Source organism: Macrotis lagotis, chromosome 1 (assembly GCF_037893015.1).
Source record: "Macrotis lagotis isolate mMagLag1 chromosome 1, bilby.v1.9.chrom.fasta, whole genome shotgun sequence".
Lineage (NCBI taxonomy): Eukaryota > Metazoa > Chordata > Mammalia > Peramelemorphia > Peramelidae > Macrotis > Macrotis lagotis.
Genome location: NC_133658.1, coordinates 500428738 through 500442509, shown reverse-complemented (window position 1 = coordinate 500442509; position 13772 = coordinate 500428738). Strand labels below are relative to the sequence as shown.

General features: G+C 33.3%; 1 protein-coding gene across 1 annotated transcript in view; it reads left to right on the top strand.

The window, feature by feature from the left end:
• The window catches only part of NCAM2 (neural cell adhesion molecule 2), a 229607-nt gene that overhangs the window by 132075 nt on the left and 83760 nt on the right, over positions 1-13772 (top strand). Inside the window, exons 9-10 of the mRNA XM_074232316.1 lie at positions 3823-3973; positions 12837-13024. Coding sequence (XP_074088417.1) covers positions 3823-3973; positions 12837-13024 — 339 coding nt within the window. The remainder of the gene's footprint in view (positions 1-3822; positions 3974-12836; positions 13025-13772) is intronic.

Below are 13772 nucleotides of genomic sequence, written 5' to 3'. Positions count from 1 at the left end.
TAGAGGAGTCAAAGGCTCATATCTGCCCTTAGGTAATAACACTTGTGGAAAGATTTGAGGCAAAAACAATTAGAAAACTATTGCAATAATCCAGGAAGAGGTGATGAGAGTCTGAATTCAGCTTCCCTGAACTCTCAAAGTCATGTTGCCAGCACATAAGTCTGACTACATCCCTCACTTATTCATTAAATTGAAGTGGTTCCCTGTTGCCTCTAGGAGTATATATAAATTGGTCTGTTGACTTTTAAAGTCCTTCATAACCTTTGTTTTTCCTGCCTTACCTGTCTTCTTACACTTTTCACTGCGCTCTTGCCCCACAACCTGCCAAGTTCACTAACTTACTTGTTCCTCTGAACATTTTCAATGGTACTCCCCATACCTGAAATTCTCTTCCTCTTCAACTTTACTTCCTGGTTTCTTCTAAATCTCAGCTAAAATCTCACAAGAAACATTTCTTGCTTTACCTTCCTTCTATGATTATCTCCAATTTACATACATATATATATATATGTGTGTATATATATATATCTTATTTGTACATATTGTGCATATTGCCTTCCTCATTTGATATGATCTCCATGAGGTCAGTGACTATATTTGGTTTTCTTTTTATTTCCAGCACCTACCATGGTGTCTAGTCCATAGTAGACCTTTAATAAATGCTTTTTTTGTCTTGACTTAATAGTAATTTGATTTAAAGAAGGAGAGCTTGAAAAGACAGGCTTCTAAGACAGATGGGGAAGTACTGAAAGATAATGGGGTTCTATTTTGGACAGGTCATGTTTGAAATGTCTCTGGAATATCCAGTTTGGAATGTATAATAAGCAGCTGATAATATGATTGTGAATCTTGGAGAAGACTTTGGCTAGATATTTATATTTGTAAGTCATCTGTATAGAAGCAATAATTAAATCCATCGATACTAATGAAGTCTTAAAGAGAAAAAAAGAGAGAGGTCTCAGGATGGAACCATGGAGAACACCCACAATCAGGGAGTGATAGAAAGAATGATCTAGGAAAATAGACTGAAAAGACATAGAGAAATAAGAGAAATAGGAGAGAGTAACATTATGGAAAGTGAGAGAACAGAGAGTATACATATAGCAGTGAGAGCGAGATAAATTTGAGAAAAGGTCATTTATAACTGAAGTTTCAGTTAAGTAATGAAATCAGAAGCCAATGAAAAAGGAGAGAAAATGGAGGCAGTTAACATTAACAGATTTTTCTAAGAATTTTGCTGAGAAAAAAAGAAGAGAAGATGAATGAGAGAATGGTAGGAGGTGCTGAAGGTTTTTTAAAAATGGGAGAGACTAAATTTTTTTTAGAATAGTAAGGAGGTAACAAGGAGATAGGCAACAGTTGAAAGTTAGAGATAACATCTAGAGGGAATGGGATCAAGAACTCTGCATTAGCAAGGATAAAAAGCATGTTGCCTACTTCTCTTTTGGTGAATGGGACTTAGAGAAACTGTACATAAATCATGTTTCTTAAGTAAAGTTATTCTTATTGCAATATAATTATATAATTTATTTAATAAATTATTCAAGATACAAATAGCACTTTGAACAAAATTCAAATAAAGAACTATCCAGACTCAGATCTAAAAAACACTTATCAAAGTTGGCTTGGTTTTTTCCCCCCCTAAAAACAACCATCAAAATTTCTCTCCAAGTTGTGATATTCTTCAATTTCTTCTTCAAGTCATAAGTCTAATTAAAATATCTCTTTGGCTAGTGTTCCTGAAACTATTTCTTCTAAGCTATAGAGTATCAACTATAAATAATTTTCTCAATTAGCTACCTTGAAAACAAAACAAATCAAAACAAACCATTATTTCTAAGAGGTCTGTTTATTCTGAGATTTTTCAAGATGACTACTCTATTCATTTTCTTAGTTTCTTATTTCTTTCCCTAGAACCCTTGTTTTGCCATTTATCTTAATTCTTCACAAAAGCAAAAAACAAAAAAATGTTTTCTTAAACATTTTTATAACTACCCTCATATTTCTACTTTTCTTGTCTGTTTCTCCTCTTCATTTAGATTCAGGACTTCCTTATTTAATTATTTACAGAAACTTCTTAGTAAAAGAATTTTCAGCACAATACAAAAATTTAAATCCTTCCTTTGTTTTGTTGATCCTTCATTCAGAGGAATGAGGAGCTTTAACAACCCAACAAACTTTGTTTTATTGACAGATCTTTATCAATCCTGTTCTCATAAATATTGTATCACAGGATAAGGAAAAAAAAAGTCTTGCAGTTAAGACAGAATGAAATTTGCCTCATTATGTAACCATCTCAGAAACAATAATAAATGAATCAAGTAAAAAAGGAGATACTGCTATCACCTTCTTTCCAAACCACACCAGGTCCTCAATAGCAGTAGCAGCTCCAGTGAAAAGAAAACAGAAGTTAAAGTGAATAGCCCCAGAAATAGGCTTCATGAAGGCAAAGTTTCATCCAGTTTGCTTTGTTACATGCTAACAGATGATATTCTTCCTTCCAAAAAAGGATTTGGACACTCGTGTATCATTTATGAAAACTTATGTCACTTATGAGTGTCCAAGATAGTCTGACCATCTCCGGTCATCCTGATCCATATCTGACCACCAGATCCAAATGACTCTAGAGGAGAAAGTAAGACTGGTGACTTTACACAGATCTCCTGCACTTGGATCCAGTTCACTTGTATGTCATGACATCACGTTCCTGTGATGATAGCATGATCATCTTTGAGATCAAAGGATAGCAGCAGCAAAAGGGGTGGGGGGGAACCTACTCAGTCTTTGTTTATTCTCTAACTTTGTTCCACAGGAATCCCAAGAGTCTAGCAAGCAGGAAAGAGAGTTCCCTTCACCCTCAGTACCACCAAGAGCCTCTGACAATGGCTTGCTTAAATAACTAGAAAGAGAAATAGCCAATTCTTAGCTTAGGGATATAATCTTTTATCTACAAATGTACAATTTCCTAAACAGCCTGCATCTTGGCAAAAGATGGCTAAAAAGCATATTGCCTCTTATGTCAGAAAGAGCAGGTGCTAGGGATCTTGGACCTCTCCCTCCACTATTACTCAGAATCACAGAATTAAAAAAAAAAAGCAAACCCAAAACTTGGAGAGCTATCTCATCCAATCAATACTTAAAACATTAAGTATTTAAAAGGAATTTTTACTGTATCTGACAAGTAGTCATCCAGGTTCCACTTGAAGCCCTTCAAGGAAAAGAGATACACCATCCCTCAAGGCATTTTTAGACATTTAGAATTGTTAGGAAATTTTCCTGACATCAGGCCTCACAAGAACCACCAGTACTCCTTGTTCTATCCTCTTCAACTCCAGAGAGCAGATTATAATGGAAAGATTAAAATAAAAGAAAAAAGATAAAAAAAATAGTGATCTAACCTGGGTGAAGAAAAGTGGGGTAAAAAGGTGGGAATAAATATAACTTTTAATTTCAGTTGAGTTGCCAATCTGCATCAGTGGAAAAACTTATTGTACTAGAATTCCCTCATGCTGATGAAATAAAATTTAAGTAACTGCTATTGTATTGTAATCATGGAGCTCAAATTAATATTAAATTACTTCACCTTTTCATAGAAGTATAACTAAACAGATATTAATCCATTCCATGTTTGAATATGGAAAAAGATATTTTAGGTAATTTTTTTTGCAAAATGTTTATTTTGCAATGATGTTATAAAATATATTGGATAAAATTTTGTTTTCATTAGATTATTAAATGATTTTATGTTGAATGCCATAGATTCATTCATAATTATACATAGCAAGCATAATACCTTTCTTTTTCCTGAACCTATAAAAACAGAGCCCAGATGGCCATATTGAAGTCAAAGGGCAACATGGAAGATCGTTACTGCATATTAAAGATGTGAAGTTGTCAGATTCAGGGAGATATGACTGTGAAGCTGCAAGTAGAATTGGTGGGCACCAAAAAAGCATGTACCTTGATATTGAATGTAAGTTATTCACATTTTGTATCTTTTTACAAACACAAAATTAAATTTAGAAATAGAAATAAATTTTGAGTGAAAAACTAAAATATTAGTAATTTTAATAGTGCAGCAGTGTAAAGAAAAGTATTCTTTTAAATTTAGTAAGCAGAAATATCTAATGGATATATATTTTGATATTCAAAATGTTACATATTTTCCCTCTACCCTAGAGTTCTTCACTGAAAAGAAGGGTGAAAATACTGTGTAGTTCTCTTTCTAGCTCTTGAATTGAAAGGGAACAGTTTTACATTTTAGAAGTTACTTAATCCTTCCTCTATTTTAAAATCTGTGTTTTTTCCTAATCTTTTTGATTATGTTCTATTTGATTGAAACCTTTTTCAATGATATTGTTGTTTGTATAAAATATTTCAAACTTACTTGGAAATATGCAACATATTTTGAATTTTTGATGTTTAATTTGGTTAACTACTAGGTAATATTACTCTCCAAAATATAATGAAATATTCACCTGTAATCTGGAAAAGAAAAAACTGGAAAGTATTTTGGCACTTTTAGGAACTAAAACAGTACGTGAAATTTTAGAAGTGTGAAAGTAAAAGTGAGTGAAAGGCTTGGCAAATCTCAAAAGGACTATCAATCTTTATTTAGTAGAAAGATAAATGAAAATATAATTATAATAAATTCCCAAATGTGTGATTTAAGACTTTTAAGTCTGTTGTCTGCTCAGAATTTTTGCCATTATTTTATTATTCAAAAGAACCCAGTTTTGCTGGTGGCTGAAGGCATAAAAAAGCTTTTATTGAACATTTTAAATTAGACATATTGTGTCATATTTGAACCCTTTTAAACATGTTAAACATCAGTGGGGGTTTTTATGGAGAAAAATTGAATTTGTTTGGTATGTTTTTGTCTTAACCATAATCCTTTTAAGATTTTCACATTTTTTACTATAAGGGGAGATGAATTGGCACTCCTCACATGATACATGCTTGGGCACGGGCTTACAGGGAAAAAATTCACACATTGTGAGCTGAACCTATACATCATTCACTTCTGAGGACTCATGTATTCTGGCACCTTGCTTTCAGAAGTGGACCTTGCCTCAATTTCTGCTCATTGGAAAAAACCCCTGCCAGAACATGAGCCCCTAAAAGTTCAGCTCATTATTTCAGTCCATTGCCCTTCCGCTCCTTTTTCTCTAACAAATATCCTAAAATGTATTTTCATTCATGTCAGAAAGTAGAGCTCTAGAAATATAAAACCAAAGCAGATTAACAATTTTAAATGCTCAATTTTCCAATTATTTTTATTTTTTTCACATCCCAAATTGGGATATTTAGAGATATAAAATAGGTAATATATTATTAGCAAAGGAAAAGTCAAGAACAATTAGTAACATGAAATTAGTACTTCACATATTAACATGGCTTAAAAATCTTGGTAAAGATTATATATATATATATATATATATATATATATATATATATATATATATATCTTGATTTAACATGTTGCTATAGAATTGGAATTTTCCATTTTTATTGACAATTATTGAAAAATTATCTTTGCATATCACTTTATAAAATGAATTATGTGAAGATGAATTCATGAAAATTATAAGGAGAATATGGACTGAAATAAAAAAATAAAAATGTAGAATTTTGGCACGTTTTAAATTTGCTTACAATTAATTTGACAGTGAAATAGTGGATTTGATTTATCATATCTAAAATAATGGTTTATAGTTCACAAAGAACTTAAAAGGGAATACAGTTCTTCTAAACTATTCAGAAAATAAGCATACTAAATGTGATGAAGAAATACATATTTTTCCTTAAATCCTTTCAGTGCCCAGTGCCATTAATGGAAGTATAAATTTCAGTGTCGTGACAGATTAGATCTTATCATTTATGATCACAACCATAAGAACCACAAGGGAATGAGAATAGGAAGAGTATAGATTGAGAAAGGATATGGCTATGCTAATCCTAAATGTTCCACTAACTAGCTGTAATACTTAGTCTCTCTGAACCTGAGAGCACCGAAAGCCCTAGGGGCTGCTAGACCCACAGGGGCTAAGCTTCTGTGCCAGATTCTTTTCCACTAAGGTGACACAAACATGTAATTTAGTTCATTCCTAGAGGAGCCAGAATGTGTAATAAGAGGAGTTACACTCACTGTTCTCAAACTTATTTGATAGTTAAATCTTCTATCCCATCACCCCTGAGACAAATTTAATTAAACTAAATTAGATGATGGCTCACATCAAGGAATTCCCCCAAAGGGGAAAGGAAGTGGGAAAAAAAAGTATTCAGTATAAAATATTCATCAGGTAGGAGTCAAGTAAATGTTCTTACACATAAAAGGAATGCTTTTCCTCTTCTTCATTAATAGAAGAGAATTCAGAAACTTAAATTAGGAATACTAGGAGGATGATTTTAAACTTCATCAGAACAAAAAATCAAACCAATGAGTATTTTTATTAAGTCCCTAACTGTGTTCTGGACCATTTGCTAGCACAGGGGAATCAAAGAAAGACAAAAATACCTTCATTGTCTACTCTCTAATTAACATACAATCACATACAAATTGGAGAGAGAGAGAGAGACAGAGACAGAGAGTGAGTGAGAGACAGAGATAGACAGACAGACAAATAGGCATACTAGCAGGCAGCATTGGTGGGGAGAGAGAGAGAGAGAGAGAGAGAGAGAGAGAGAGAGAGAGAGAGAGAGAGAGAGAGAGGATTTGTGTAAGGTTGTTGCTCAGTCATTTTAGTCATGTCTGATTCTTCATGACCCCATTTGGGCTTTTCTTGGCAAAGATACTAGAGTAGTTTGCCATTTCCTTCTTCAGCTCATTTTATTGATGAGGAAACTGAAGCAAACAGGGTTAAGTTGTCACATCACTAATGTCTGAGTCTGGAGTTGAACTCAAGTCTTTTTCTCTCTAGGCTTAGCACTCTATTCACTCTACCATCTACCTATTCCTATATATGTACATATGTACACATATATGTGCATATATGCACACACATACTTTTTATATATACACATATTTACATACAAATTCATTTTATAACAATCTAATCTTGTTCTTTCTTCCAAGTGAAATTTATTCCTCCATTAAAATTTAAAGCTTTTATATCTTTGTCATATTATATTTTTGTCCTAATTGTCCTGTGTAGTCTTTGAGGATATATATATTATCTTCAAATCATCCAAAAACAATGAAATACTTCTAAGGTCCTAATCTAATACATGTAAATATAACTATTAATGACCACAAATTCAGAATAATAAAATTAAAAGCAATAAGATCTTCATCCTCTTAGAGTAACTCAGAGATGTTGAATGTTGCAACAGGATTCATCATATAAAAACTTTTACAGTTCACCTGCCCTTGTTATAGAAATTTGCTACATGGACTTGGTTATCAAGACTGACCTGACATAAGCAAACAGGAAAACACTTCCTTTTATCTATTTGATTCCAGGTAAGATTCATAGTTAACCTTTATTTTGGAACAGCTAATCATACAACAAAGTCTCACATTATTCACAGGGTATCCATGGCTAGTCTCAGAAATAGTCAGGTGATAAAACATTCTGTTCAGAAAGAAATTAATACAATAGGGAAGCTGAATCGAGATAATTCTACCATATATCACATTCACAACATACTCTCAGCCTTTGCAAGCAGAGACATCCACCTATAGAAGTTCTCATCACACTCACCTTGAGTAATACCTGGCATTTCCCTTAAATGGTGGGTTATTTGCTAAGTGACAATTCAAACATACCTGAAATCAAAACTCAGAAGGAATTTACAGAAGATTATATTAAATCACAGTCCCAAGAGATTTTATCTTAGATATTTGGACTAGGAACAGTTATTATGGTAATATTTTCTCAAGTTGTATTATGATAATAATAAATACATACAAGCTTTATATTATTCATCCTCTCTAGTTTATTTTTGTTGCAAAAATCAGTTATTATAAATTGAAGAAAATAAAATCCAGAAATCTGTTGATACTAAGTTGGCTCAAAAATGTACATTCTATTCCAGGTACACTTTCTTATTTTTATAAGTAATGGCCAATCTATCAGATAAAAATCACTTTTTATAAAATAAATTTTTAAACTCCTCTACTTAAGCTTTGGGAGATCCTAATTTTTCATCAACATCATTAATTTAGAATAGTACAACATTCAGTGATTTCTCACAGGATTTATAATTTTTATGATCTCAAGCAAGGCTAAAGAGACAGGGAACTGAAAAATCTAACAAGTCCCCAAAGAACTTAAGATATTTGCCTAATCTGTTGTACTTTCCCAAATGCTAAATAATTATATTGTTACCATTCATTTTTGCACAAAATACACACAATTAATTACTTGAAGGTTTAGGAAGAAAGCATAATGACAACAATCTCTATCACAAGAGGAATTAATTTTCCAACAAGACAAGTGTTTCACTCTCTGGATACCAGTGAGGAGCTGCTACAGGTCCTTATTACCATACATTAACAATAGTTGTTTAATTTCCATGGATTCAACTTTAATCTCCAAGAAGATGCATCTTAGCTTTATTTGTCCAGCCCCGACCTTTCCCTTAATCCCTAATGTTACATCTCCAGATATCTATTAGACATGTCTCAGAGTTATCTTCAACTCAGCATGTCCAAAACTGATGTCATTTTTCCCTCCCTCTTCCTAAATTCTCTGCTACTGTAGTCACCCACACTCGCAACTTAGGTGTCATCCTTGATTCCTCACTCTCTTTCCCCACTCCACCCCCACAACCAATTAGTTGAAACTCTTGACATTTCTACATATTTAACATTTCTCTTACCCCTTTCTCTTTTCTGACTGCCACCACCCTCATTTCCTCAGACCTGGACTTTTGCAATAGCCAGATTAGTCTCTCTGCCTCCAGTCAGTCCTTCAGTCAGCTGGATGTCACAACTCAACTATTCCAGATATCAACATAATAGTGAATCTAAAGTACCAATCTAGGTTATTCTTTGATGTGCTAATTCTTCTCATTGGTATTATTAGATTTTACTGAGGAGGTTTCAGGGCTTATTGCAATTCATACCGTATGATCTATGAACAGGATTATTAGAAAATACTTTCAGAAAAAGATCATTGAATCAAGATGAGAGGAAGAAAAAATAAATTGAAATCACTAGGAACTTCCTATTGTTCTAGTAAGATGATTGCCAGTGTCCACTCTTTTAACAGAGGGGAGTATAAATCATTCTGCCAGATGAAATCAGGAAAGTGAGACTATGAATTATGTTGTTGTGAGCAACAAACTAGAGACCTTGAAGGCCAAGTGGGTTTTCACTACTTCTTCCTGTTGAAGACAGGGGACTCTGAAGTGAACGGCAGACTAGGAATATGAATCACTGATTAAGAAGATAGTTCTAAAAAAATTGTATTTCTAAATAGTGGATTAAAATATAGGAATTTCTTGTCAAGGGATAGAGTAGAGTGCCACTAACTGGGGAAAAAATATCTACTTTGCAAATCTGAATTTTAAAAAGCTCAAAAGGAAATAGTAGGAATAAAATCATTCATAGGAGGGAAGGGATAGTGCTGAAAGGATCACTATATGAAAGAACTGTCTTCCATGTAAATTATATTATTTCTTAGAGATCAGGAAATTGTTCCCAAGACTTGATTAAAGGGGACTATAAAGTTCAGTCCCAAATGGTGTTAATTCATCTTTCTGATGTTCTCAGGCTAGTTTGAGATGGCTTACTGGTCACTTGAAGAGTATGAAAGATCCATTGGGAGTCCAGAACCTTCAGACTAGTCCTATGTCCCAAGGCCCACTCCAATTACTATTCATTTCCCTGTGGAAATGAGATGGGGGAGAGAATGAGGTTATCAATACCAGAATAACCTTCCTATGTTATGGTCAAGTTTCATTTCTTAACTGCTGAATAATGAAAAGACAACTAGATGGTTCAGTGGGTGGAGCACCAGCCCTGAAGTCAGAAGGATGTGAGTTCAATTGTGACCTCAGACAATTGCTGGCTTTATGAATTTGGGCAAGTCACTTAACCCTGATTGCCTCATACCCTGGATCATCTCCAAGACATATTGATTCATATCTGGCCACTGGACCCAGATGACTCCAGAGGAGAAAATGTGACTGATGATTTAGCACAGAACCCCCTCACTCAAATCCAGTTCCCTTGTTTGTCATGGCATCACTTCCCTAATGTCATGATCTTCTTCAAAAATGAAGGAAAAGGGCAGCTAGGTGGCGCAGTAGATAGAGAACCAGCCCTGGAGTCAGTTCAAATCCGTCCTCAGACACTTAATAATTACCTAGCTGTGTGGCCTTGGGCAAGCCACTTAACCCCATTTGCCTTGCAAAAACCTTAAAAACAAAAAAAAAGAAGGAAAAACATTATTATTATTATTATAAAGGGTTTTATTTTGTTCCACTATTAAGTCTAAACTACCAAAGAATCAAGCTCAGTCAGGGTCAGAGTGGTATTGTCAAATCAGGAATACCTGATTATAATTCCTGCTTCTGTCATGCTAGATCTGTGATTCTAGGTAAGTCATTTTTTTCTCAATTCCCTAGGCAACTATCCCTTATTTTAAAAGTGAATGTAGTTATATATTCATACACTCTTTAAAATAACATTTTACCATTTTCAATGGAAGGAACGAATCTTATTAAAATGCTCACTACTTTGCTAAGTGCTGGGGTTTCTTATATACATACATATGAAACATTTTATATATCACATTTATCTTCCATCACATATATTACATGTGATGATATATGTAATAACAATATAAATAATAGATTATATATAGAAATATATTATTACATATGATAATATATAGTTATAATAATATATGTAATAGAGAGTAATTGCAATGTAGAAAAAAAAAGAAATTGAGATATCCTCTCCCCTCCAGTAAGTCACAGAAGAAAAATGAATGAAGCCAGCATAGCAGCCAAATAGACAAATAGAAACATGACTTCAAAAAGTGAGAGATCTTCTTTCAAGTAGGAAATTTTCCCTCATCAGCCCTTAGTGGGATAGAATCTTATGAATAAGTCTTTTTTTCTTTTTTTTTTTTTTTGCTGCCTCTTTGATCTCTCCCCAATATTTTACCTCAGGAACTTGTTCTCCTTTAAGGTTTACTCCAACCACAAAATCACTCTGTTGAGATCTTGAGGACTATTCTCTCCTTTTCTCAGGGAGTTGAGTACCTAAAGTTAAATTTCTACTCCAATCTTTGTCCTTCAGGAATTCACTTTGCAATTGAATTCACTTTTGAATTCACAAACTTACTCAACTCGCTCCATTCTGCAAACAAACAATTATCAGATCCTTGATTCCATGATCATTTACTTGTGTCCTAGAGTTACAATCCATAACTGAATTTTCAATTTCTCACCATAACTCTTTATTTTCCTAAGCTTATTCACTTTGACCTTTAATCACTACAACTAATGCCTAATTTCCCAGATCATTATCCTTACTCAGGTTTTATTTCCTTCCTTTAAAATCTTGAATCATAGTTAACCAGTTCAATTTTACATATCCTTCATCCTTAAGTCCTTTGCCCCCTTGTCCTCTTATCACTGATCCTTTTACAAATCTACACATTGGACTATGCCCTTCATCTGTCATTTCTGTTCTTGTACACAGCTGAACACCCATGGAGATGCTAGTTAACCACATTTGCTGAAACCACTACAAATTTATTATACAATTTCAATTTGATTCTTGCTATTAGGGGTCGATACTTTTAATCATCTCTATCTCAATCTCTTTAAAGCTATTCCAAATCTTTTCTCTCCTCAAGCCACTTAAAACAATCCCTACTCCTCCCTGTTAGGAGAGGAAGCAGCCAAATACTACTACTTTAAAAAAAACTGAACTTCCTTTCTTCCCCAACTCAGCACTTCATATCACCTCAGAATCACCTCTCAATCTCCTCTGCTTTCTTCTAGTCTTATAAGATGTCCTTCTTACAAATATCAGACCCTCTTCATCTCCATTTGTGTTTTTGATCTTATTCTTTCAAATTTCTTCCAGGCCCTATACCCTTTAGTCATTTCTATTCTCACCCTAATTTTTAATCTCTCCTAATCTGCTACTTCTTTGCAGCTAAAACATAACAAAATCTTTGCACAACCTACTGTCTCTTTAATGTCTCTCCTCTTTTTCATAACCAAACTCCTAGAGGTAATTTGTCTATTCTTGTTAACCTTCACTTTCTCAGATCCCACTCAGATCTCAATTTCTTACAGTTGTTTTATTATTTTGTTATATTTGGGTCTATTTTAATTTAAGAGAACATAGAAATTATAGATATAAGAAGTTTTGAGGTGATGAGGATCAATAAAAAATACATATGAAAAAGAAACAGATAAGGAAATACGGTGAAATAGGAATATGAATTGTAAGTCCAGACAGTAAATGGAAACTTCAGTAATAAAAGCAAATGTTTTGCTGAGTCATCATTTTAATCAATTCATCATTTTCCAGAAACTCAGATCAAAATTTGAAAGGATGTGACATTACCATAGACCACAAAATGGTTTGCAAAATTTGTTTAATTGATAATCCTTCAAGTTAAAATATTTATAAATAAATATTTCTATTATCTATAGTCAGTATTATATATGTTTAGATAAGTTAATATATCAAGAAATATTTATTCAAAGAGTCAACTATAGTATTTATTATAATAACCACTATATTAATATGTTATGTATCAACATCAATGGGAATTTTTATTTGTGCCAGATAAAAATATTCTTCCTGAAGTTTAAATATCTATTTTTGAAAGACAGAGTATAAACTAATTTTATTTTTCCAGATGCTCCCAAGTTTGTATCAAACCAAACAATCTATTATTCTTGGGAAGGAAATCCCATCAACATAAGTTGTGATGTGAAAGCTAATCCACCAGCATCAATCCTTTGGAGCAAAGAAAAGTTACTTTTGCCATCCAAAAATACCACCAATATAAAGACTTACAGTGCAGGAAGAAAGATGATTTTAGAGGTAAGTGTTTATAATATAAATAAATTGTTTTATATGTAAGCATTCTTAAATCAATTTCATGGTAGGTACATGATTATAAATTTTACATGATTATACATCAAATGTATGTACAATAATTAAATATATTTCATAAATATAGATAATGAAGTTACTGATTTTTTTAGTCATATGTGTTTTTCTTTCTTTGACAGTACCTGTGATTTCATTGGTATGGAGAAGAAAATTCCTCTACAAATATAGTTTGGCACGTGCTCTGCAAGTTCTGGTCTTAGGCATTTGAGAGATTAAATGGCCTACTTAGGGTTCACAGTTGATATTTAAAAAAAGGCAAAAATGAACTCAGGTCTTCCTGACTCCAAAAGCTGCTCTCTTTCCACTACTCCATGCTGCCCTGCTTCTGCCATACTAGATCTATGGGAAATTGGGCACAAATGGGCCAATTGGCTTCAACTTGAAGACCTTGCACTAGGAGGAACACACTTCTCTCTCAAGATAGCTTATGTCAGTTTTAGATAACTACTCATTAGAAAGTTTTTCATTATTTCAAATCTGAATTCACCTCTTTGCAACTTCCAGTCCTCATGGCTCTGCCAAGAATAAATATTTCTGAAATGGACATGTTACCTTTGGCACAACTCACCATCCTGATGAATTCTCAAACCAAAAAACCTTTCCTTTGTCACCACTTATGCTTTGTCTTCTTGTCACTAGAATTTAAACTCTTTGAAGTTAGAAATTGTCTCTCTTT